This window comes from Phyllostomus hastatus, unplaced genomic scaffold (assembly GCF_019186645.2).
Source record: "Phyllostomus hastatus isolate PE091 unplaced genomic scaffold, TTU_PhHast_1.1 phas_scaffold_55, whole genome shotgun sequence".
NCBI classification, from domain to species: Eukaryota; Metazoa; Chordata; class Mammalia; order Chiroptera; family Phyllostomidae; genus Phyllostomus; species Phyllostomus hastatus.
In genome coordinates, this window is record NW_025334035.1 from 14,383,156 (window position 1) to 14,408,691 (window position 25,536).

A 25,536-nucleotide genomic window follows, 5' to 3' on the forward strand; every position below is an offset into this window, starting at 1 on the left:
AAATCCTATCTGCCTCCTTTCCTATCTGATTCCTAAAATCAAAAGTTGAGACCAGAGAACTGTTGCCTAATGAACTGTTAAAGTTATTATTAGACTAACAAGAAACCATTTGGTAACTTAAAAGTAGTGAGTATTACATTAAAACACAAAAATCCTATCAGTTGAATTCTAATTGGGTGAGGGGGCTAATTTTTAAAATCTCTCTAAAATTGCTATGTTAACAATGCTGAATTAACAATAGTATGTTTTTTTAAGGGAAAATGTTGGACTACCACTAATAGCTCTTGCTTGCAACTGGATGGACACTTTTTATGCAGAGTTGACTTAGAGAGTGTACATGAGTCCCACCTTCCGAGATTACTATCCATTGTCTGCTGCCTTCCAGACACTGTCCCTTCCCACACTGTCAAACATGCCAGAAAACATGGAGTTGTCTTGGTTGTTGGGGGAAAGGAAAGCCTAGGTTAATTTTTTTTATAACAAGGAGTCCACCCTTAAAATGAGGTGTGATTAAAAAGATTAGATCCAGTTGCTTACAAATGAAACATACCTCCTTTTCCTGAAACTGCAAAACATGGTGATTTGACTCAAAGATAAAGCCAAACTGTATTCTGTAGCTGCATGAGACTATAGGTTGGTGAAGACATATCTAAAACACCTCCACAAGAAATTGCACAAGGAGACTTGATGTGACTTTGACCTATTGTTACAGAGCAACAAGTGGGGGCCTGGGGTGATATACTATTACCGAAAGGAACTCCCCAGGTTCGTTGTGTCCGCTGCCAGAGGAAAGACGTCTCTCAGTGCCAGAGATTTGTGAAAAGGAAAGTAAATGTTTATTTATTTAATGCTATACAGGCTTAAAGTAGTGACCTAATGTCTTCATCAAAATCCCAAAGTCCCTTAAAACACCCACAAACACACACAGTCCTTCCTTCCCCCTTTGCCCAGTCTGGGGTACCGTATCTCAGGAAAAGAAATGGAAGTTCATGGCTCAGGCAGTCCTGGGTTCTTCCCAATAATCCGTGCTCAACTGGCAGGCTTCCCTCGGTTCCCAGCACCATCAGCTATGTCGCCGGGATCTCTGCTAAAGCCAGGTAGTGGTTCCCCCTTCTAAAGCTATGGGGGTTCCCCACTCTGGCAAAGCTGTGTGGCTCTCCCTCCAATGGCTGCAAAGAGGCAGGGGTCACCAATCTGCCAAAGCTGAGTGGAGATTCTCTGCTAAAGCCAAATGGTGATTCTCTCTCACAGGGCTGCGGGAGTCCCCACTCTGGCAAAACCGCGTGGTTCTCCCCCCAATGGCTGCCATGTCTGGGTTTAAATCCCCACACCAATCTTCCTCTGCAGCCCCATTTCCAACTCCTCCCACAATTGGCTACACTCGCCAGCACTCTCATATCCTTCCAGCTTTACTGGGCTGACATTGTGAACCTGGGCTGGCGTGGCCCCATGTCACGAAGCCAATCTCCAAGCTCCCATGCAGGCACTGTAACTCAGGGGACCTGCCCCCCCCCCCCACCAAGTTACGTCTTGGTGGGGAAGTTACTTCCATTCCGCTGGCTCAGAGCATGGCCACAGCTAATTAACATATCTGTGCAACCAGTTAAAGATTATAGATATGTTAAATGACCACACCAGAGGTTAGCTGCAAATCTCTTGCTATGCAAAACAGCTCTCAATAGTCCTGATCCATGTGTCCCTTCCCCCAACCCACACATGTGTGGGGGGAGGTGAGAGGACATCCTAATATTTCCTGGACACCTTGAGTTCTGGGCCCCATTCCAAATCCCTATTTGGGGCCCCCCTTTTGGCTGCACCTTGTTACACTATGGTCTTGGAAACAGGTGTCCCTAAAGCTCTTGTCAGCTTGGATGCACAGCTATCACTACCTATTCAATTAAGCCTCTTGGTAGGTAGTAGGAAGACAGAAAAGCATCAAGACATCTTTTATTCTGTTTTAAAATAATTAAAAAAAAATTTTCCCGATTATAGTTGACATGCAATATTATATTTTAGGTGTGTAATATAGTGATTGTGATTAGACATTTATATAACTTACAGAATGATCACTCAATATGTCTAGTACCCATCTGAAACCAACATACATACTTATTACAATACAGGGTGGGGCAAAATTAAGTTTACAGTTTATATGGAAAATAATACAATAATAAATAAAATGCAAGAAAAAATTTGTGTACTCTCAACTATAAACCTACTTTGCTCCACCCTGTATTATTGACTATATTTTCTATGCTATATTTTACATCTCCATGACTGATTTTATAACTGGCAATTTGCACATCTTAATCCCACCCTTTTTTCACCCATTCCTCCAAACCACCTCCCATCTGCAACCATCAAAATGTTCTCTGTATCTATGACTGTTTCTGTATTTGTTTATTGTGTTTTTTAGAGTACATACAAGGGCGCACCCCCCAAATGGAATTTATTTATAAGAAATTGTGTATTTATTCTTATGTGTTTAAACTTCAGTCACCTTCAAAGTACTGCATTTAATGCAATACATCTATTGAGATGTTTTTCCCCACTGCTCAAAACAGTCTTTGAGCACATTGGTTTTGATGCCTTTTGGTACTTCTGCCATTTGTTTCACCTCTTCCACATCAGCAAATGTTTCCCTTTGAGGACTCCTTACCTGGGGAAACAACAACAAAAAAAGTGTCTGGGCGAGATGTGGTGAATAGAGAGGGTGGGGCACAGGGGGCATGCTGTTTTTGTTCAAAAACTGCTGAACACTGAGTGTGGTGGGGGCAGGTGCATTTGTAAATCACCCATCATGAAATGAGCAAATGAGTTGAAAGAGTCTTAAAAAAAAATTCACTGAAGTGAAATGCATTCTCTCACAAAGCCAGCTGGTGCACTGATGCAGATGGGTTCCTAGAACCCATCTGCACCTAGCACCTAGCAGGGGGAGGCCTGTGCTACAAGGGGCCTGCCCTCCAAAAGATGGCAGGCTTTTGGGTCCCCCATGCTATACATAAAACCATATGATATTTGTCTTTTACTTTTTTCTTCTTTATTGAATTTATCGGGGTGACATTGGTTAATAAAATTATGTATGTTTCAAGTGTACAACTCTGTAACATATCCATCTGTGCACTGTATCGTGTGTCCACCACCCCAAGTCCAGTCTCCTTCTGTCACCATTCATCTCCCATTTATCTTCCACCTCCTTCCCCCATCTTCCCCTCTGGTTATCACCCTGCTATTGTGTTAATGAGGTTTACAGTTGTGAGTAGCAAAGCAGAGTTTATTCTGCCCTGGCTGGTATAGCTAAGAGGATTGAGCGTGGGCTGTGAACCAAAGGTTTGCTGGTTCGATTCCCAATCAGAGCACATGCCTGGGTTTTGGGCCAGGTCCCCAGCAGGGGCAACGTGAGAGGCAACCACACATTGATGTTTCTCCCTCTCTCTCCCCCTTCTCTAAAAGTAAATAAAATGTTTTTAAAAAGTTTATTCTTGTATTGTTGTAAGTTATTCTATTATTATTAACCTACTTTTGCCCGCCCCTGTTGGATTAGTAAGAATAATTAAACCTGTAAAGGCAATGCCTAACCTAATTCCACTCCTACTCCTTAACCGGTAAAAGAAGACGAAAAACAAATTGCAATTTCATTCTTTTCTCATGTCCTCTCTTCAGCATAACACGGAAATTCAAAGAGAAAGTGACACCCATTTCTACTTTAGGATGGGTGATGTTCTGTTTCCCAACGCTTCAGAACAGCCACGCTCTGGACACCCTGCCCACCGAGGGCGACTGGCTCCGGGTGAAAGGCGCACAGCTGAACCCGGGTCGGAATCTCTTAATTCCAAGAGCCTACAGTACATCGTACACATATGGCTGTAACACTAATTTTTAAGCGGACAGGTTAACATGCCCCGAGGTTTTTACGAAGTATTACTAAATAACCGATTAGTAAATTTCAACTCCGCCGAACCATTCAGGTGCCGTAGGCAGATTAGGGAGGGGACTGAGATACGAACGTACGCACTCCTGTCCTACGCACTCCAGTCTTGCGCACTCTGGCCCCGCCCCACAAGGAGGTCCCAGGGACCGCCCACCGGTGTTGCAAATCTAGTCGCGGCGGCCGCCTCCCGGCCGCCTGTTCGGGTTTCACTGAGGATGGCTTCTTGGGGAATTTAGTCATCACCAATGGCTTAAAAACCAACTTTTAAATTACAGTGCTTATTATGACGCTGAGACCTTATGTTTCTTTCAGGAGTCTTAGGAAGGCTTCACTTCCCCTCAAATCGCTTAAAAAGTTTTTTTAAATTTAAGCATTTTCCCCCATTCTTGAAATGGTTTCCTCCAGTAGCCCGGCACGGATTGAACCATTTCGAGATTTTTTGTGGGGGACTTGGAATGCGGACGGCGGAAGGGGGCGGTGAGGGGCGTTGGCTCTAGGTTTCCTTCCGGCCTCGACGTAGCCCACGCTCGCGGTCAGGTCGGGGGAGTGGGACCCTGCGGGGCCGCGCTGATCCGTCGACGGGGCAGCGCTCTGAGGGCCCGCGCGCCCCCGTGGGCTGGGTGCATGGGACTGCCTGGCCGGGTCACACGGTCGGCACTCGGCGCAGCGGCTGCGGTCGGACCCCCGGAGTTCTTGGCAAGCGTGGCTGGGGCTGCCCCGGCAGGAGTCGGGAACCGGGACTCGCAGGTGCCGGCGGGCTTCTGCGGGGCTGGGCTCCGGGCCTAGGAACTGAAGGTGGGGCCCAGACCGAGCCTCGGCAGAAAGACGCGCTATCAGGTGCGCAGCCTCCCAGAACGCCGCAGGGCTGAGTGCTTCCTCCGCCGGAGTTTAGCTTCTCCATTGGACGGTGCCGGCCCTGCGTAGTCTTTGCGAGGCTCGGGGGCTTGTCCAGTGAGTCTGAGGCGCGGCGGAGGCCGGACTGGGGCAGTGGGGAGCCTCCGTGGAGGTGGGAAGCACGCCTGGCTACGGGGAACAGCCGAGAAAGGGAGTGGTCTCGGGGGGCGAGGAAGGGGAGTGAGGCCGGGACGAGGAAAGGACGACAGCCTTGGGCTAGCTCAGAGGCACAGCAGAGGTCTGGGTTGGTATGAAGTGGGTTAGATAGTGAGGGGGTGGTTGGGGGCCGGAGAGGAAAGGAGTTGCCAGGACCTGAGATATGGGGCAGGGGTGTCAGAGTGGGGCACATCTGGGGACTGGAAAGCAGCGATTTTCCACCGTGTGCACACGTAACGCCTGACTCTTGAGGCAGGGCCGCTGACCTCTTTTCCCTTAGATTGCCAAGTAAAAAAGTGACAGCAGCCAACACGCAGTAGCGTCAGTGGGAATTAATCAAAATTATACATATTTTTTGTCAGATTGCCAACATACATATTTTTGGTGTGCTGCAGAGTTTTGGCAATTAGTGTATGTGTGCCAGGAGATGAGAAAAGTTGGAAGTCGCAGCTCTAAAGGGGTGAGAAACATGACCCAGGGTCCTCGCTGGCCGGGATCCGTGTCCTCTGAGGCTAGAAGATAGTCCTTTGGTGGGGTGGGCATGGTCAGGCGCATCCCTTTTCCCCTAGCCCAGGGATTGGTTCCTTGTGGAGTGACACCCCAGGTGGTCCTAGGCAGGCACAAAGGCAGAGCGCAAGGAAGGACTTGCTGAAAGGAGGTACTGATTCTCTTGCCCTTGGACCCCTGGCACATCCACGGTGTCTACTCAGGTGGTAGGAGGGACTCCCAGTCACAGCAGAGGAAGTACTAGAGGCACAAGGCTGTCTGTGTCATCAAATAACTGAGTAGTAATGGCACATGACAGTGTTGCCCTTCCAGTGTCAAGCACCAAGGAGCTCTGTGAACAGAAATGCAGGTGAAACCTGTAGAGGTACAACAGCAGAGCTACCGTGTGGGGTCTGACCAGGAAGGAACGGTCTGTGGAACTTGCCACTTGGTACCAGCTGACTTACTGAGGCTTTCCTGTGGGAGACCAGTTCAAGAAGCTGCATGGGGTTCTGATGCCAACCACTGGTTAACAGATGTTTGAATGCTGTATTTATTTGCAAAGTGTTCATGGTTAGTGGCATCTTCACTTCTCTGTGGCCCTATGAGAAGACCACAGAGTGGGGACGAAGTAGACCCAAGTTCAGGGTACACCACAGTAGTGGGAAGTCAATTCGGAGGTCACCGTCCGGGTCCACCCAACCACTGTGGGAGGGGACATGGACAAGGACCCAGCCTCTTGGGCAGGGGGAGATTTCTTCCTCTTCCTTGGTTCTGGAAGGCTTGTTGGAAAGGAAGAACTGTTAAGCCTACTCCAACCAGATTGTTTCCCTCTGCATACATCTGGCAGAGATTGGAGTAGGGGAGTGAATGAAGAGTTAGCTGACCTCCCACTCTCTAGAACTCTGGTGCACGTGTGGTGGTTAACTCTGAAAAGGGGGGTTGGGCCCTCTTTCCTCAGCTTTCTGGTGGTGCCTAGAGAGGCTAAGGAACATACTTGATGTTGCATGGCCCATAGGGGCTGGAGACAGGCTTTTTTCCAACCCTGAATGTCTGTGTGGCTCTGGAGGCTAAGTGTAATTTAAGGCATCTCACTGTCTTCCAGCGGCTGCTGGCCTTCTCACTAAAAGGAACTAGGATGAGGATTGTTCTTTAGCATTTCATATGTTACAAAGATATTTAAGTATTAACCTTTATTTCAAGAGACCCTTTATGGAATACCACAGTAGAAATGTAAGTGTCAGCAAAGACTTTGTAGTGTCAGCTTGCTGTCAGCTAGTGCTCAAAAGGCAGAGGCCTCCGAAGCCACTCAGAGCCCCTGGGATCCCCAGCTCCACGCTTGTATTCCACTTTGAGGTTGACTGTAAGCTGCTTGAACTGTTTTTGTGCCATGAAGTCCATTGCTCTAGAATTAGCTCTGATTTTTTTCTTTACCTACAAAACATCAGGTCTTAGCTGCTATAGGATTGCCATTGTCCTACCTACTCAGTTGGAAATGGCCTGGAACGTCTGGTCTGGGTGGGACAGTGGACATGTGATTCTGCCAAATACTGCGTTGGACAAAAAGTCTGTATGGTTTTTTCTGTAAAATAAAAGACACATTTTTCATTTTCACCAGTAACTTTATTGATTTAGATTGAGTATGTTTCTATCTCTCACTATTGGCTTCTAGTGGGTAGAGGCCAGGGGTGCTGCTAAACATCTTCCAATGCATAAGATGGCTCCACAGCAAAGGATTATTTGGCCAAAATGCCACTAGTATCAAGAAACTTCGCAAACCACTTTTGAAATGTTTGATGAGTCATAGAACCTTTTCCATATACTGCACAAATCTTTTTTTGTGTTTCAGTTGCATTTTTACATTTATTGAAATAATAAAGTATAATACACTGAAAATGTCGCATATCTTCTTCCATCTTCAATATTAAAATGGCTGCACAAAAATTCACCAGTTTTGATAAGTTTTTTTAACATGCATGCTGAGATGATAACTGTCACAATACAATCTAACAAAATTGTTTCTAATGAAGTTAAAGACTAGAAGTTAAAGTGCTACTAGAGCCACCATACAGAAAAAAATGTTATGGACTTTTTGGCCAACCCAATATAAAAGTTTGTGTTGGTGCCTCAGATGAACCTTGGCCAAGGGTGCTGCTTTGTGTGGATGTCCTGTGAGAGGAACCTTTATTTCTCTTCTGTGCCTCTCAAGGGAAGATGTGGCCTTTACCAGGGTCAACACCTCTCTCTGCCTTTAGTTTGGGTCCCTATACTTCTTTCTCCATCGGGGGAAAGAGGGTTACTCCCTCTTCCTCAATGGATTTTTTAAAAGATTTTATTCATTCATCCATTTATTCTTAGAGGGGAGTTGGGGAGAAAGAGGGAGAGAAGTATCAGTTGATTGCCTCTTGTGCACCCTGACTGGGGGACCTGGCCTGCACCCCAGTCAAGTGCCCTGACCAGGAATCAAACTGACGACCCTTCACTCTTCGGGGCCACGCCTGACCTACTGAGGTATACCAGTCAGTGCCACAGTGAATTTTTAAACCATTTTCCTTGACTTCACTGTAGTGAACTATGTGAACCCTTTATTTGAATTCGTCTATCTGGGTCCCCTGTGGTTGTGCTCGTGGATACCCTTGGTGAGCTCCCCACTTTCTGTGGCCAGAGCTGCTATTTTGGGGCAGCTTCTAAAGCACTCACCCAATACCTATTAAGTGGGTCCCTGCCATGGGCTGGGCAACTGTTGCGGACAAGACAAAGCTGCTCCACTTGGGGAATGTTCATTGCAGTAAAATAAAGCTGGGGAGGGGAGAGAGTAACAAGGCTGGAGGTGAGAGGTGAGCCGCTTTTCTGGGTGGGCTAATTGGGGTGGGGGGGCACTCCTAGCAGGGGACACACAAGGAGAGGCTGAATGGTGAGTAGTGAAAGGCCATGGAGAGTGTTCAGGACCTTTGTCTCCAGCCTCTCTGGTAGCACAGACCAGGGAAGTACTCGAGGGCTTCCTGCTACCTCTCCTCTGCCGCTGCCCACTCCCCTGGGAACACTGCATTCTCCTGGCCACCCCTCATGCCCCTGTGTCTGGTCTCCAGGCGTGACTTCCTGTCAGACCAGCTGATGTTCCCATGGTAGCCACCTGAGCTCCAGTCCCTGCCTCAAGGACAAGAACAATGGCTGTGGCCGCCCATGTCAGCTGATGTCAGGCAGGTGGTGGAGTTAGCAGGCAGGCTAGAAAGCAGGCTCTGAGCAGGGCCACCTGCAGGCACACCCCTCGGTGGGGCTGTTGAGCAGGCTGTACCCCAGGACGCACTTTCCCAGGGACTTCCATGTTCACGCTGATGCTTTGCTTTCCTCTAGGTTCAGTGTCCCAGGCCAGCACCTCTGCCTGGCCATGCCTGTGCCTGTCTGCCTGCTGGGAAACGAGGACAGAGGGTGTCCGACCTTCCTTGGCCTTGTGGGGGATGGGGTCCCCTAAAGAGAAGAAGGCTCCTCATTTGTTTTGAGCAGTGTTATCTAATAAAACTGATGATGGGACTGTTCCATGATCTGCACTGTCCCTTTAAAATGATGGCATGAGCCCACTATGGCTAGTGCACACTTGAAGTGTGGTCAGTGACACTGAGGAATGGGGCTTTTCAATTTAATTAATTTAAATGAGTTGCCACATGTGTTCATGGCTGCTGTGTTGGACAGTGTGGGACTGGGGATTGTGTGTACCCTCTGTAGCCTGGCTTCCAGGCCCTCCCATGTGACACATGTCACATAAGCTGAGCTGGAACTGCCCCTCCTCCATTTCTTTGCTCCTGTGTTCTTGTTTCCAGGCCTCCTCCTGCCTGTCCGCCCATTGGACGTGCTCCGACCGACGAAGCTTTGCCTGACTTTTCCCAGCCAGAGGGCACTTGTGTCTGTACGTGCACCAACTGCTCTCCCTCCCTCTCCCTCAGCTGCTGTGCTGGGTGCCACCCCCCGTGTCCGCCGCCAGGACTCTACTTCTCATCATCCCCACTTTGCTCACTTGGTCTCTGGGGTAACGCTGGAGGTCGCCTCAGTGCCTGCCATTACCTGTCACCCTGTGCAGCTCTTCCTCCCCTTCACCTCTCAGCTCTGGAGGGCCCCTGGCTCCAGTGCAGCGCTCCTGTCCTCACCCAGCACTGACTGCCCTGCTGAGCTCTGCCCCCGTGTTCCCGTTGTCCTTCGAGCTCTGCACTCGAACGCTCACCAGGTGTCGACTCTGGGCCTCCTCCTTGCCCACTCCTCCAGTCCTCTCTCTTCCTTTCTTACTGGTCTAGGTGACTCTGCTCCCTTCTTCACGCTCTGCAGCCCGCCCGTGAGCTGTCAGTGGGGGTACAGTCACGGTCAGACTGCTCCTTTCCGCCTCACTGCTCACCCTGGCCCGGGCCACCACCTCTTCTCTGTGAACGAGTAGGAGGTGGCAGCTGGTTTTCTTGGGTCTCCCCTGGCTCCAGAAGTCTGTTTTCTGCACAGCAGCCAAAATAACCCTTTTAAAATAAGATTCAATTTATGTTTCTCATGAGAACCCATCAAAGGCTCTCCAGTCTGTGAAAAAAAAAATTCAGGGTCTTACCAAGGCCTAGAAGGATCCCTGAAATCCCCTCCCTCCTAGTTTTCTGCCCTTGTTCCCCGAGTTGTGCCGACATTCAGACCCTGAGCTGTGCTCTGCAGCCCCCCATGGCTCCCTGCCCTCAGCCCCTTCAGTTCCTGTCTGAGAAACCTGTCTGAAACCACACCCCTCCTCTCCAGGGACTCTGCCCTTCCATTCCCAATGCTGCCCTCCGAGAGGGTTGTTCTCTGTGTACCCCGGAGCCTGCCCACTGTTCGAACTGAAGGCCTTTCTCTGTAATCGTGGAGTGACATGTTTCTTGCTCTGTTTGCTGTAACTCGTGGGCAGGGACCTGTCTGTCTGGGTTCCCCTGCACCCATTGCAGTGTGGCAGAGTAGCCACCCAGGCCCTGTGCTCCAGAGCTTCCACAGTGCTGGGTGGGGACACATACAGGCCGGCTGACGGTGTTTCCCCTTCTCCCCCAAAACAGGCTCCTGTTGTCTCTGCGGCACCATGAATGCCATTGTCGCTCTCTGTCACTTCTGTGAGCTCCATGGCCCCCGCACTCTCTTCTGTACTGAGGTTCTGCATGCCCCGCTTCCGAAAGGGGCGGGGGACAGCCATGGCCAGGGTGAACAGGCGGAAGAAGAGGAGGGCGGCATTCAGATGAGCAGTGGGACCTGCACTCACAGCCCAGCTGAAGGGGCTGGCGCAGAGTCCAGCAGCCCAGGACCCAAAAAGGCGGACATGTGCGAGGCAAGTGTCTCAGAGTGTTGTGGTCATTTCTTTACAGGGGCTTGTACTTGTGCTGTGTGAGGGACCTCCTGGCAGTGAACAGGTCCCAGGGTGTAGGGGGTGGGACCTCACAGAGGTGTGGTTTTCAGGGCATCTGTGCAGACCATTCTTCATGGAGTGACTTTGCTTCTGTCTGCGTCCCCTTAGTTCTTTCCCTTCTTCCCAGCTTTTGCTTTTCCAGGCCACTCTGTGCCAGCACACTGCTGCTGCCACTGTGACAGCTGCCTTTCAGCCCTGCCCTGTACACACTCGTGTTCACGCAGCAGCCCATCCCAGGCTCGCTTCCCTCCACCTGGTGTTCTCAGGTGCTTCCTCCTTGTGGGGTCCAGGGGCATTCCCCTGTGCTGCTTTGTCAGTTTTGGGGAAACAGGGTCTGAGTTCCCTTACCAGGCCACTTCCTTGTGTGAGGGACCTGGGTTGGAGCCTGAAGTCAGAGGTAGTGTTGGATCTGTGTTCACACCACGCTGATGTCTGTGGCCTCCTCCTGAGACCCCAGAGCTCTGTGTGGGCCCCTTGGCAGCTTTGAGCCTCAGTTTTGCCTTCTGTATGATGGGGATTCTCACTAATTATCTCAAGGCTGTGCTTTGGATTAAATGAGATAATGTGTGCAGTTTTCTATAACACCTGCTACACAGGTGCTCAGTTGCTTAGGTCTGTTATTCATACCCTGTGGAAACGTGTGGCCTTTGCCTCCTGCTTCTCCTAGTCAGGAAACCCTCAGGTAAGTATAACTCTATATGCCAGTTATTATAGGAAAACAGATGGTGGTTTGCAAGTTAAAAAGTATGTTGCCTGCTTCCCGACTAACTGGTTTTCTTCTCCTCGTCATGGGCAGGGCTGCCGATCACTTGCTGTGGGGCACCCTGGGTACATCAGCCATGATAAAGAGACTTCGATTAAATATGTCAGTCACCAGCACCCCAGCCACCCCCAGCTCTTCAGCATCGTCCGCCAGGCTTGCGTGCGGAGCCTGAGCTGTGAGGTGAGCACCTGTGATGTGGGAAGGGAGGCAGCTGTCTCCTTGGGGACCTCCTACTTGCCGGGGCTCCCTGACCAGTCTTGGTGCCAACTGCGGAGAGGAGGCAGAAGGCAGCCCTGTCGGGCAGGGGATGGGCAGGTCCGGGAGGTGGGCATGGAGCAGCATCTTAATCATGAAACTTTTATTTGTTGGTTCTTCATGGATATATTTCTGAAACGTGAACTATTTCTAGGATATGTAGTTTACCCTATCAAACATCACCGTTTTTATTTTCTCAGTCGTCATGTGTCCTCAGACTCTACTGAGGAGGGAATCCATTTCTTTCTATACCACATGGCTGCTGTTGTTGAGTTTGAGGCTTAGTTTCTGTGTTTTTATCTGTCACAAAGAATTCATAATCCAGTTACTGAAACTTCTTTCACCACACCCACTTGGTCAGACATACTGAGCTCCCTCACTCCTGGGTCTCACTGACATGGTTGCTGTGCACTCATCTTCAGCTGTCCCCTGCTCTCGATGTCCTGCCACTAATCTGCTAGCTGCAGGCAGTCATGTCTGACAGAATTGTGTGTCAAGTGGAGGTGACTGTCCTGAGAGAGCCCTGGACTCTCTCCTGCAAATAAAGAGCGAGGACGTGTTACACGGACTCTGCAGTGGCCCTTCTTACCTGCCAGTGTTCCAGGGTACTGCAGGCGAGCGATGCCGCCAAACTGGAGTCTGGGATGGACTGGTCATGTGTGTAGGAGTTACTGTGGCTCAAGGTAGAAAAAAGTAATGAACCTACTTTAATGGTCCTTGCATTTCATGAAAACAAATGTTATCTTTAGAAGTTCGATCCCAGGAGCTGATGAAAGCAAAATTTTCCCCTCTCAACCCTGTCCTTCCACTCACCCTACAATTAACAGTGGCTCATAAGGGCAGAAAGGATGCTCTAAGCAGGAGGGTTTGATTGTGTACCATTAAAGCAAGGAGAGGACAGTGTCCTGGAGGGGCTGTGCTTCTGTCCCAGGTTTGCCCTGGTCGCGAAGGCCCTATCTTCTTTGGGGACGAGCAGCACGGGTTCGTGTTCAGCCACACCTTCTTCATCAAAGACAGCCTGGCCCGGGGCTTCCAGCGCTGGTACAGCATCATTGCCATCATGATGGACCGGATCTACCTCATCAATTCCTGGCCCTTCCTGCTTGGGAAGATCCGAGGGATCATTGATGAGCTCCAGGGCAAGGCTCTCAAGGTGATGCCCACAACCGGGGCAGCGGGTGGCAGTGGGCTGGAACAGCATGCAAGCGGGCGGCCCTGTGGCTGCCGCTCTGTCTACGCTGTCAACTCCTGGCTTCAGGATCAGGGGAGTGGCCATATACCTAGTGGTCTGCCAGCCCATCCTGCTGCTTTACTGGTCTTTCTTGAGTGTTGTTCAGCCCTCGTGTCTTTGCTGCAGTCAGACACCGTGGTTTCATCCCCACTGCCTTTGCTTCCTCTGACCTCCATTCCGAAAGCTCACTTACTGATCGTGCTGCGGGCTCCCCCCTCCAGCTTCTGTGTGGCATCATAGGACAGGCAGCAGACGTCCCACAGAGGCTGGCCTTTAGTGACCCAGCACACTTCTCACAGACAGCGTGTGCCCTCAAGCCCCAGTTTTTTCTTGTTCATGTTTCTTGTCTGTTGCTGGGACGTGGGGAATCTGTTCATTGTAGGGTCCCAGTAAGTGCAGCGCCAGCCATGTTGAATGGTGCTCATTCTCCTGCTAGAGGGAGTGGGGGGTGCTGGTCATATACCCCTGCACCCCCAAGCTCTGAGTCGTGAATGCCTCCATGTGCGCAGAAGAGGGAGGACTGGAAATACTTGGAGAGTAACAGTAATGGCTACCTTGAACACATATACTACCTCAACATCTATCGAGTGCTCAGTGAGTCTGTGGTAGGGGATACAGGAGAACCTCTCATCCAGGTCTTCTCCTCAGGTATCTTCTAAGGCAGCTAGGGAAACAAACCATTCTATGCGCAGGTACAAGACTGGTGGCATTTTCTGTACTCTGCATCAAGGAAGCAGAGCGGGGCAGTCCTCAGGAGTGGCATCTTGAAGGTGGCTGTGAACAAGCTGGGCTGCTTGGCTGATTTGTTCAAGAACTACCCTGTCCTGTGCGTTTCAGGTGTTTGAAGCCGAGCAGTTTGGGTGCCCACAGCGAGCCCAGAGGATGAACACAGCTTTCACACCGTTCCTGCACCAGAGGAATGGTAATGCCGCCCGCTCACTGACCTCCTTGACAAGCGATGACAACTTGTGGGCGTGCTTGCACACCTCCTTTGCTTGGTAATGAGATTCTCAGCTCTTTCAGCAACTGTTAGAATGAGAGCAGTTACTGGAGGCTGTTTGGATTGTGCCCGAGACTGGGGAGAAGAGCCATCGGTACCTCCATGGTGTGTGCTTGTTTAGTGAGCACTGAACTGGGTTCCATTGTCCTCCGAGTAGGTGGCAGGCATCTTATATAGAACTCACTCCCCGGTGATGTTTTAAAAATGGCATCCCTATTCTGAGACCAGTGACCCCCTCCCTTCTTTGTACACATTTGTCTCACACAGCTTCCATGGGTCAGGAGGCAGAGGGTGGCGTGGCTGGCCATGCCTGGCTCTGCTTCTGAGGAGTTCCGCATCAGCTGGGGCTGTGCTACCTGAAGGTTCAGCTCCCTCATGGCCGGCAAGTTGGTGCTGGCTCTGGGCAGAGGCTCCTCCCCATGTAGGCGTCTGAGCTGACTTCCCTTGGAGTGATTGAGGGAAGAAAGGGTGAGGTGGGACCTGCAAGGTCTCCTTGCCCAGCCTGGACAGGCACACATTATTTCCAGTGCCTGCTGCTGGTGAGAGGCTTGCTGGTCCCTGGGATCAGACTCAATAGGAGGGAAGGGTTAGTCTTCACCTTTTAGAGCAAGGAGTGTCAGCGAACTTATGGGCATGTTTGAAATGACCACAGTTTGTCTTCTGGCCAAAGCTGTTTTTGTTCCTCCATTGCTAGAGAGACTCCTTCCAAAGGCTCCCACGGATTCTCGACCCTGAGTGGTGTTAGCTCAAAGATGGTGTCTTGTCGTTTAAGGTTCTGGTGAATGAGGGTCCTCGGGGGTGCATCCTCAAGGGCAGCTCCCCAGCACCTGCAAACTAAAGAGAAGGGTCTGTGTCCCCACCCATCTGATACGCATTCCTGCTGTCCTTTAAAAATCAATTTTCTTAAGGAAATTTTAAAACAGTCCCAAGTAGAATAAATAGTACAATGAAATATACACCTCCATCGTCTAGCTTTAGCATTACCAACATTTCACTGTTTTTTCTTCTGCCCTCTCACTTTCTCTGAGGGGATTTTTAAAGTAAATGTTAATTGTATCATTCCAACCATAAAACCATTCTCATATCCAACACGTGTCATCCAGCCCAGTCCCAGTTCACTTTTCCTGTTCTGCCTTAGAATTGACTTTTGAATTGGATCAGAACTCAGTGCGTAGGCTGTTCCAAAGCTCTCAGTCTGGGATAGTTCCTCCCACACCCCAAGCCCTGGTTTTCCGCACCTTTTGTGGGAAGACCTGGGCTGTTTGTTTTGGACTTAGCCATCGTATTGTGGTGTTGCTCCGCACATTTCTTTACACTGTTTTCTATAAACTAGTAGTTAGATCAAGAGGCTTGAAGGGCTTTAGGTGTAGTCTTCATTTTGGCAAGAACACATCACAGCTTTGTTCTTCAGGCTCCTGAAAGCATGCGGCAGCCGGCTGACCGAGAAGCTCCTAGAGGGCGCGCCCACCGAGGACACCTTGGTCCAGATGGAGAAGCTCGCGGGTGAGAGGGGAGGGGCTGGGCTGGAAGCCCTCCGTCTGCAGTGGCTGCTTGGGGTTGTCCCAGCCTTGTGGCCTGCTCCATGCCAGCCCAGGGGAGCTGATGGCGGGGCCTGGGAGAAGGAGCCTGGGAGCAACAGCTGCAGAAAGCTTGTCCTTTAGTCTTGGTGTTTGTACTGTGATTTCCTGTCTCATTTTCCTGGACAATCCCATGAGTCTCTGATCCCAGGCAGGTTGGGGAAATCCACCATTAGGGCTGTCAGGCTGTGCAGAATATTGACTTAGCGAAGGTTTTCTTGTCCCTATTTTATCATTAACCAAGTGCTAGACAGTCTCTTATTTTTTGCCCTTTAACAATAAAATGTTCTACTTCTTTCAGCTGGACCCAAGGCTTCCATCAAGGGCAATGGCTCCCAAACCTCACTGGGACCTGGGCAGCCTTGACAGGCTTGTGGTCAGACCCTTGTGTCTGGGACTCGGGGGCCTGTGCGTTTACATCACTCTGCAGGGGTTTCTGGTGTGGAGCCCAGCAGCCAGGAACCTCTGGTCCTGGTCCTGCTGTGTTTCTCCTTTAGAGATGATTCAGTGTTTGTTGATTCAGGTTCTCAGTCTCAACTCCTGGTGCATGTTGTGTATACTTTGTTGCTAATAATGCCTGATCTGCTTCAGTTTGCAAGCAATTGACCTTCTTAATAAGTTGGAACTGTTTCCAGGTTACTCCTGTAGTCAGGTGACTTACACACACTTGCATTCAAACATGCTCTCCTGAGCAGGGAAGAGGGAGTCAAGTTTCGGTGAGAGCAGAATGTGTTCAGAGAAGAGAAAACCTTGTCACTGTGCATTGGTTGTCCCTAGAATAGTTTATTATTGTAGGGAAGATGGTAAGCATAGTCTGTGGGTGAGATTCTCTCCTACAGAGAGCCAAGCATATCAGGAGAAACACTTTTAGCAGAGATGGAAATGCAGGTCTTACTGTCACATCTTGGTTTGTGTTCTGGTCAGAGAGGTTCCAAGTACATGCTTGGGAGTCAGACACACCTGCCTTCTGATCCTGCTCTGCTACTCTGCATCCTGTGTGCACGGGCATAGCCCCATCCTTGTGGGTCTTACCATTTGTGGATATTGTCAGGAAGATTAATTGAAATAATAGATATTTCGTTATCTTTGAAGTGGGGAGAATAGTATTGACCTTAGGACCATTGAAAAGACTAAATGAAATAATGTGTGGAAGCCCTTAGAATAGTGCCTGTCTGCGGAGAAGCTTGGTAAATACAAGCTGTTGCCGTTCCTACCATTTGCTTGGAGTTTCCCACCCACAGCGCACAGCCAGCAGTCTTGCAGTGATGTGCTTGACAGTACAGGGTAAGGCTCCAGGCTAGGCACACAGTGACTGGACCCTCCGGCCCTCCCAAGGGCTCTGAGAGTAAGGTGGCATAGCCAACTGGCCAAAACCAGGAATCAGTGACATCTGGTGGTTGAACCATGAGATGTTTTGTGCTGAAGTGGTCACGTAAGGAGACTGTTGCATCCAGGAAATGAAGGAATCCAGGGGACAGCATGTTTTATAACCATTTTATTGTCTGCCTTGCAGATTTGGAAGAGGAATCAGAAGGCTGGGACAACTCTGAGGCTGAAGAAGAAAGAGCCCCTGTCTTGCCAGAGGGCGCAGAGGGGCTGGAGCTGACCAAGTGCCCCACAGACTCTTCCTTGCTCTCAGACTGTGATAGCTGGCAGCCCCGGAAGCTGTCTGTGTTTAAGTCTCTTCGGCACATGAGGCAGGTAGGTGGTTGAGGGGTAGAGCCCCGATCAGAAACTCGGGAGGAGAGTCCAGTCCTCACCTGCCAGCTCATCTGCGTCCAGCACACTTTGTCCTTTGGGCCCATTGTGTTCAAGACCCAGCAGGGATTGGCTGGCCAGGGGTAACCAGGAACCTCCTTGGTGGGGGATGAAGCCACCAGTAGGCATCTGGAGTCTCTTAGCTACAGGGTTGGTGCTGTGTAGGTGTTTTCTTAAAAGAAAGGCCTGGAGGGTAGGCTTCTGATGGTTTGCTAATCTTGTCATTCTAGAACCTTTTAAAGGAACTGAATAGCTTTTTGCATGCAGCCTAGATGCTTTGCAAATTTAGAATGATGGCTGCTGTAAGAAATTGGGAACAACTTGAATGTCCAACCCTAGTAAATGTGTTCAAACAATGGACTATCATTAAACACAAGAAAGAAATGCGATACATTGTGTAGGGTGGTACATAAATATTTATAGTCATGTACTGCTTAGCAATGGGAATACGTTCTGAGAAATGGGTTGTCGGGTGACTTCATAGTCATGTGAACATCACAGAGTGTGCTTACACAGACCTAGATGGTGTGGTGTTGGCTGCTACTGTGGGTGTACGTGCTGTGCTTTTGTGCAGCTAGCAGTGCGGTAGGTTTGTTTACCAGCATTACAGCTGACACCTGAGTAATGCTGTTATTCTCAATGGCTGTGACGTCACTAGGTAGTAAGACGCTTTCAGCTCCGTTACAATTTTATGGGACCACTGCCATGGGGCGAGTGGTGTGTCATTGACTAAAAGTCGGTAGGCAGTGTAGGACTGTCTGTGCACCAAAGACAGAAGTCTCAGCCGCAGCAGAAGGAAGGCATTGCTAGATTACGAGAGCAGGTTGTCTCTTTGTGTAACCCTCTTCTGTATTTATTTTTACAATAAGCATGAATTTTGTCAAAAGACAGTTATTTCTGTTTTGGCAAATGGAGTAAGAACTGATTTCATGGCCAATGCTCTGTGGAACTTCTGGATGAAAAATGGTCACCCACCCAGGTCATGGATTTGCCTGAAATCTCCCTTGTGTGCTTGCATGGATGAAAATCAGGAGGACTCTTGAATTTTTCCAGAGGTGGGAGCATTTCGAAGAGCTTGGGGTATGGTGAAAGGCAGTGTCGTAGTCCCTTTATGTGTGTGTGGTCATGTTCATGAGCCATGAGACAACGACTGGACTCATAAATGTTGATGTCGGGGGGGTCAGTGAAAGGGAGGCTGCAGACAGAGGCTGGTCTAGGTTGAAGCAGAGTAAGGATAGGCAAACGAGGTGGTTGTGACTCTTTGATGACTCCCAGGTTGAAAGTGTACTAGCTCTAAAGGGCACTGGCTGTTGGGTTGAGCACGTCAGTGTGGCCTTTCTGGGTGGGGTGTGTGTTGGGCTTGTGTAGAAGCCCCTGCTCTGCATAGGTCCTGAAGTCTCACGATGCCTGCCTCTGACTTTGAAGTGGTTCAGCAAAATGAGCTGTATGTGCAGAAGGAAGGTCACTGTTGCAAAAAGCTAATACTTTTTCTGCTTCAAGGTTTTGAAAATAAAATTGGGAAAAGATCTTATAAAATGTGCAAGATCAGGTTTTTCAGGTATGAATCCGGGGTTTCTACCTGCCTCCCTCCAACCTTGAGCCCGCCACCAAGCCTCCCTGAGATGAGGGGTGGCTTTCTCCTGACCCGCTGCCCTTTATTGCGAAAGGATGGTTTCTAACAAACACACAGGTAACACCGGTGGGCAGAAAGCACTGAACTCTGTCCCTCAGGTCCTGGGTGCCCAGTCTTTCCGCATGCTGGCCTGGCATGTCCTGATGGGGAACCAGGTCATCTGGAAAAGCAGAGACCCCGACCTGGTGCTGTCAGCTTTCGAAGTGCTTCAGGTAGGAGAGTCCCCATTCCCATGTGCTGCACCGCAGGGCCTTATTGTCCATAATGGGCTTTAAAACTAACCTGACTTGAGGTGTGGCCCTGGGGGCATCAATGGCTCAGTGCGAGCTGCATTCCTGCATCTGAGGTCTGTGTGCCTCCCCACTATCAGCAGTGACAATCCTTTATGGCACAGGTGGGAAACACAAGGCCTGCAGGACAAATCCGGCCCTCCACCTTGTTTTATCCAGCCGAGCACCTTGTTTCTACCCAGTGGCAGCACCAAGCTCTCGCTTACTCCTGTACTGTTAAGGAGTTGAAGTTACATTTGGCCCCTTGAAGGCAACCTCGTGGCTTATGTGGCCCCCGGTGAAAAAGTTTGACACCCTGCTTTATGGGTTTTATCTCCAGTGGAAGAATCTGTACTGTCCTAACAGGCTGACAACTAATTATCCTGACCCCCACTCCCAATCCCTGAACCCCTCTCAAAGCCACAGGAGTGGCTCATGGCTGCCAGAAGCAGGTCTGCCTCGACAGAGAGCAATCTGCATGGGTTGTTTGGGGTGTGGGCATAGCCTGCTGTCTGTTCCAGAGGGGTGCCAGGTGCCAGGGCCTGAGTTTGGCTCTGACATACTTAAGTCATCAGAAAGCATGGGAGGACCTGCCATCTGCCTAGGACTTTGAGGGCACAAAATGGCTATGACACAGTCTCTCAGAAAACTTATAATCTTTTTATCAAATGAGGAAACACATAAACATCTGAGAAATAAAAGAACTGCATAAGAATTAATACCATAAAGTGAAAGGCAGTGCGAGTCATGTTGACTAGTGGCCAGCACACACTGTTAGAGGGCAGAATGACCAGGAACGCCTTCTGGGAAGAGGGAGGATTTGGGTTGAGCTGTACAGGGTCTGTGGCGTGTGAATGATGGAGACAGGCAGGGCGGGGGGTGTCCTAACCAGTGTCGGTCCTGAGTCACCTCTGTCCTTTGTAGACCATGCTACCAGTGGGCTGTGTCCGCGCCGTCCCTTACAGCAGCCAGTATGAGGAGGCCTACCGGTGCAACTTCCTGGGGCTCGGCCTGCATGTGCAGGTGCCTGCCCATGTGCTCGCCTCAGGTGCGTGCCTGTCCTGTCTGGTCTCGTCCCTGCGCCTCCAGACTTGGAGGTGGGACTGGATCTTCGCATGCATTCCAGGGTGTTGCCTGCCAGCCTCAGAAGCAAGAGGGCCCATGTTGTAGGACCAGCTTTCCCAACACCATTGGGCCTCTGTTTTCTGTCTTTAATACGGCTGAGGGTGGGGCTAGCCAACCCAGGGCCTGGTTCTCTGTTGGGGGCAAACCACCGTCACCACCCTGGCAGTGAGAACAGCCCCAGTGGATGTCAAGACGGTTGCAGTGCTGTCTTGGTGGGAGTGAGTCGGGAGCCTTTGCGGGTCGGGGGTGTGCTGGGTAGTGACAGTGTGCCTTCATCGTCCTTGGAGAAGTCTCGTGGTCTTCCCTTGCTCTATCACTGTCTGGCCCTACTTCCTGGCCCTCTCCAAGTGTTTTCTTCCTTTGATATACCTTTTGTAAATAAGAGTTTATTTAAGGCAAAACTGATGACATATGCTGGGAGCATGATCTCAAATGTATTTTTATGCCTTAAATACATCCTTCGCATCCATGAGTAGAGTAGGGCTTGCTCAGCCTGGCTGCACCCTCAGTGCTAACAAGCTTTCTCCTCTAGGCAGACAACCAAGAAGCTAATCAGCATCCTTGTCCTTTGGTTTAGGAAGTTCAGGAGTCAACCTGGGTGCACACCCCAGCCTCCCAGAGTAGTCAGGGCTTCTCTGAGCGCGCCTGTCAGGGGCAGTCACTGTGCTCCCAGGCAGTTGGGAGGTCTGTTGGCAGAGCATTTGGCACTTAGCAGCCCCGAGCTTCCTCTCTGTTCGGCACCAGACTGGGTCTTGGGTGCCTGAGAGGCAGCTCCTTTTTTCTGGGTGGTGTTCAGAACATGGGCCCTGGTTTCAGATACAGGCTTGAAATTCTTACCACTTCCAGCTATGTAACTTCGGGCAAGTCCCTGAGCTGCTGGGTCTGCTTCCCTGTCTATAAAACGGGGGTAAGAGCAGGGCTTCTCTAGCAGTCACAGGGCTATTTAGTATTAAGCAAATTGAGGTATATAAAATAGTAATTATTATAAAACAATATATTGTTAGTTTAACCAAGGCAAAAGTTAAACCTTAATTATTCACAAATACACCACAGAGAGTTTGAAATGCAAAGCACTAATCTCAGGAGACTGGAGTGACTCCCTGGTTAATCTGAGATAACTGGGAGCAGCAGAGTGGGGGCTGTTACAGGACTGAGAAGTGCATTTGCAGAGCGGTGTGCTTTGTGTTGCTGCAGAGTTTGCTGTTGTGGTGGAGGTCCACGCAGCCGCTCGCTCCAGCCTCCACACCGCCAGCTGTGAGGACGATCAGCCTCTCAGCAAGTATGAGTTCTCAGTGACCAGTGGGAGTCCTGTAGCTGCAGACAGAGGTGGGTGCTGCTGAGTGGGCTGCCTTCCCCCAGAATGAGAGTGGGAAGGAGGGCACTCCCCCTGTGCTGAGCGTCCCGCTTCCTCCCACCCTGTTCCTAGTTGGCCCAACCATTTTGAATAAGATAGAAGCTGCCTTGACCAACCAGAATCTGTCTGTGGATGTGGTTGACCAGTGCCTCATTTGCCTCAAGGAAGAGTGGATGAAGTAAGTGCACCCCACCTGGGTCCCTAGAGTCTTTGATGTCTGTTCCTGGGGAGGGCTGGACTACCACCGGCAGTGGGTCTGCTGAGGAAAACCAGAGCTGTTTCCAGGGAAAGAAGTGAGGTCGTGGCTGCCAAGAGAGGTAGTCCAGAGTAGAGGTTAAGAGCGTGAGTTCAAATACCCACTCCACCACTTAATATATTAGCTGAGTGCCTCTGAACAAATGACCTAGTGCCCCCAAGCCTCAGGCTGCTCACCTGTGAGATGGGGGTGACATGTGCTTCCAAGGAAAGCTGCTTAATTAACTTTAAAATTTGAAAGTCAGATCATAGATGTTCTTGTTTTACTAAAGCAAGTTACTTTATTTCCTCCTGCCTTCTTAAGTAGTTTTTTGGGGGGTAATTTTTAGTAATTTAATTAGTCAAAACATAGTCCTGATTTCCAGTAGTACAGAGAAGCTTAGGATCAACCAAGTCCTTTTATGAATTTAAGGAAAATTTTTTTCTTTTGTGTGTTTTCCCTGTTTTGATGCACCAGCCACATTACCCAGGGCAGTAACTGCTGACAATTAGAGACTGCTAGGTGTGCAGGAGTGGGCCACTGCCCGACACGCTGTCTCTTCTCAGTGCTTGCATTCCAGTCCCACTTGTGGGGCTGCGGTTGACTTTGAAGCCACTTGGGCCCCAGGACCAGAACTCTGGTGACCGTGCTGTGGTGTCTGAGTGTTGTGTTTGGTTTTCCACAGCAAAGTGAAGGTCCTTTTTAAATTCACTAAGGTGGACAGTCGACCCAAAGAGGACACCCAGAAGCTCCTGAGTATCCTTGGAGCATCCGAGGAGGACAATGTCAAGCTGCTCAAATTCTGGATGACAGGCCTGAGCAAAACCTACAAGTCACACCTCATGTCCACAGTCCGTAGCCCCATGGCCTCAGAGCCTCGGAATTGACCCCGCCGTGGACATCAGCATGATGTGCTTCTGGGACATGGGGATGGCCGCCCTCACCACTGTGCTCCCATTTCCAAACTGCTGGTGTGGAGCCGTTTCTGAGCAAGGAATGGAAATCGTTGGGGCTGAATTGTGCCTGTGGGGGGTGTTTGGGCCTGGTGTAGTTCTTGGGGCCATCCCACAAGCTGCTCCAATTGCTCCAGCCTGAAGAGGACACTGGGAGACTTGTGCAAGGGACCAGTCCCTGCATTGGTGCACCCTTGTGAGACAAGATGAAGGAAATTGTGCGTCTCGAGTCTCTCGTGGACTTAGATATCAAAATTTATAAGGAAAATTTTAGTTACAATATCATACCCTGTCTCGAGGTTAACATTCAAAACTTTCTATTCTGAAATTCAGCAAGAGTTTTCCAGGCTTTATATGCATGAATATATGTATTGCTACAGTTGTGGGTTTCCAAGATCCATGCTGACCCTTATCTTAGTCACTTTACTAACCTGATGTTGAGTTAGGGCTCTGGGAAAGGCTTTTGGAGTGAAGAGGATGGATGTGTTTCTTATAGTTACACCCTTTGGAATGCGTGTTCTGAAGTCTTGTGACCACCAAGGCTTCTGGCCATGCTTTCCTGAGGTTGCTTTAAAATCACACTGCATGGTGGAAATGGGAGGGAGGTGGGGAGGGATGGCTGGGTGGGCTGGGATGGGAATAAAGGACAGAAAACTGTAACTGAACAACGATTAAAATAAAATAAAAAATAAAATAAAATCACACTGCAGTTGGACAAGCCCCTCATCTTTGTCAGACAAAGATGATACTTTGCTGAAATGTTCAGTGGGGCTGTTTGGCTGGTCTGGCGCACTGTGTATGCAGTTTAGAACCGCACCCCCCCCATAGTTTTGTTCCACAACACATTTTTCTTTGTTGCTTCTTTAAACATTCACACTTGCCAGCAGTTAATTTTCAGAGCATAATGATTTAAAATAGTTCCATCATCTCAGTGTGCATTTTTGATAAGAGTTCATGGTTTAGAGGGATTTTGCAGCAGTTTTGCTGATTTCTTTAGTTTTTTGTTTAATATATAGTTAACATGAAGACTGAATTTATATGACTCGGTGTCTGTATCATGCAAGAACACCAAAACAATAAAGCTGTATTTTTATAAAATGTTAACTACTGGATTTCATTGGTTTGGTAACTAAAGTTTTCTTGGGACCAATCACAGAAAATATGGATAAAATAACACCAGTAATGATATAAGTAAAGACTGGTAAACTGTGGTTAATTTTGGTTAATTTCAGCCCATGGCACAGCAACAGCCACCCAGTCCCCAGCCACGTTCGCCTGTTCCTGCAGCAGCTTGCACACAGCATATGAGTGTTAGGGTGGGTAAAAAAGACCCTGTCCTAACTGTTACAGGTCTGCGCCAATCACTGATTGCTACTTGTGATCACAAAGGTGCAAAGAGGTTGGGAGCCATGTGGCACCTCTCCCCTTACTGCAAGCCCCTCCTCTAGCTGACATGGTTGCCAGAAGCCTTAACAGACTGGTGCCCTCTCCCACCCATTTCATTGTTTTGTTTTCTCCTTTCAGGAGCCAGGTATGACAGACCAACATTCAAAAACAACTGCATGTGTGGGAAAAATTAGAAAGTGGCTGCACACCCATGGAAAAGCTAAGAAAAGACCTGAGGAAAAGGTTCCCATTGAGGGAACATGTTCACATTGAGGCTTATTTGTGGCAAAGACTGTGGCCAACAACTATAAAAATAAATAAGTAAAAATAAGAACAAAGCTTAGGGGGGTGGGGAGCAGTATCTGATTTTTGGAGTTAATACATTATTAGATTTAAATATCCAATGTTAAAAAAAAACTCAAGGCATGCAAAGAAATGGGAACATATGGTCAATTCAAAGGAAAAAAAATAATTCAACAGGATCTGTCCCTGAAGAGGTTTTAATGGCAAATATATTAGTAAAGACTGAGGCAACTGTCTTAAGCTCCAAGTACTAAAGGAAAATGTGGAGAAAGTCAAGAAAATGATGTATGAACAAAATGAAAATGCTGTCTGGAGTCTGCCACACCTGGTGCCCAGGAGGAACAGAGACGCAGAGGCCATCAGCCATCGTAAAGGCTACCAGACGTTGTTGTGGCCAACACACCAAGGTGGTTGGAACGCGCGCAACAGCACAGGTAAGTGCCCATGGCCCCCAGTGCTCTTCGGCAAGGTCGTAGGGTGTGTTATATTTCAGGGAAAAAGGGATATTTTTCCAAGGTTGCAATCTCTTTAGTAAGCAGAAGCCTTGCTCTCTCCAGCAATTGCCACACCCCGAGGGAACCGGTCCAGCATTTAAAAGCCACAAGGGCACTCGCTGCAACAAAGCCTCCTGTGACAGGATGAGTTGGATGTGGGCCTGGAAAGAATAGGTTTTCTGCCAACTGCAAGCAAATGCCCACGCAATGAGAGGTACACTGTAAAAAACACAAGCTCGTCCCCGCAGCACAATCCCCAATCAGGTTTTAGGCTTGGGGAGAGAGCAATGAATTTTCCTTTCAATTAGCTTTTTTTTTCTTACAAGCGCCTCTACATATTC

At 49.4% G+C, this 25,536-nt stretch overlaps 1 protein-coding gene across 10 annotated transcripts; it reads left to right on the forward strand.

The window, feature by feature from the left end:
• Positions 1-4,390: 4,390 nt before the first annotated feature.
• FLCN (folliculin) lies at positions 4,391-24,116 on the forward strand. 10 transcript variants are annotated; one of them, XM_045824166.1, is made up of 13 exons: positions 4,529-4,678; positions 9,286-9,371; positions 10,516-10,781; positions 11,656-11,802; positions 12,809-13,030; positions 13,946-14,106; positions 15,520-15,611; positions 17,199-17,386; positions 19,175-19,288; positions 20,270-20,393; positions 21,665-21,796; positions 21,897-22,002; positions 22,745-24,116. In XM_045824166.1, the coding sequence occupies exons 3-13, from the start codon at positions 10,539-10,541 to the stop codon at positions 22,944-22,946; spliced, it is 1,731 nt and encodes a 576-aa protein (XP_045680122.1). In that variant the 5' UTR covers positions 4,529-4,678; positions 9,286-9,371; positions 10,516-10,538; the 3' UTR covers positions 22,947-24,116. The 10 variants fall into 10 exon arrangements, with proteins under 10 accessions (XP_045680115.1, XP_045680121.1, XP_045680122.1 ...); XM_045824157.1 differs by having other exon boundaries at positions 4,589-4,726; XM_045824156.1 differs by having other exon boundaries at positions 4,632-4,768.
• The last annotated feature ends 1,420 nt before the right edge of the window (positions 24,117-25,536 follow it).

Bases quoted from the DNA above. Each gene is read 5' to 3' on its own strand.
- FLCN (XM_045824159.1), top strand. From the start codon at position 10,539: ATGAATGCCATTGTCGCTCTCTGTCACTTCTGTGAGCTCCATGGCCCC. The intron at 21,797-21,896 runs GTGGGTGCTGCT...CCCTGTTCCTAG, and splicing joins TCCTGTAGCTGCAGACAGAG to TTGGCCCAACCATTTTGAAT. The intron at 22,003-22,744 runs GTAAGTGCACCC...GGTTTTCCACAG, and splicing joins CTCAAGGAAGAGTGGATGAA to CAAAGTGAAGGTCCTTTTTA.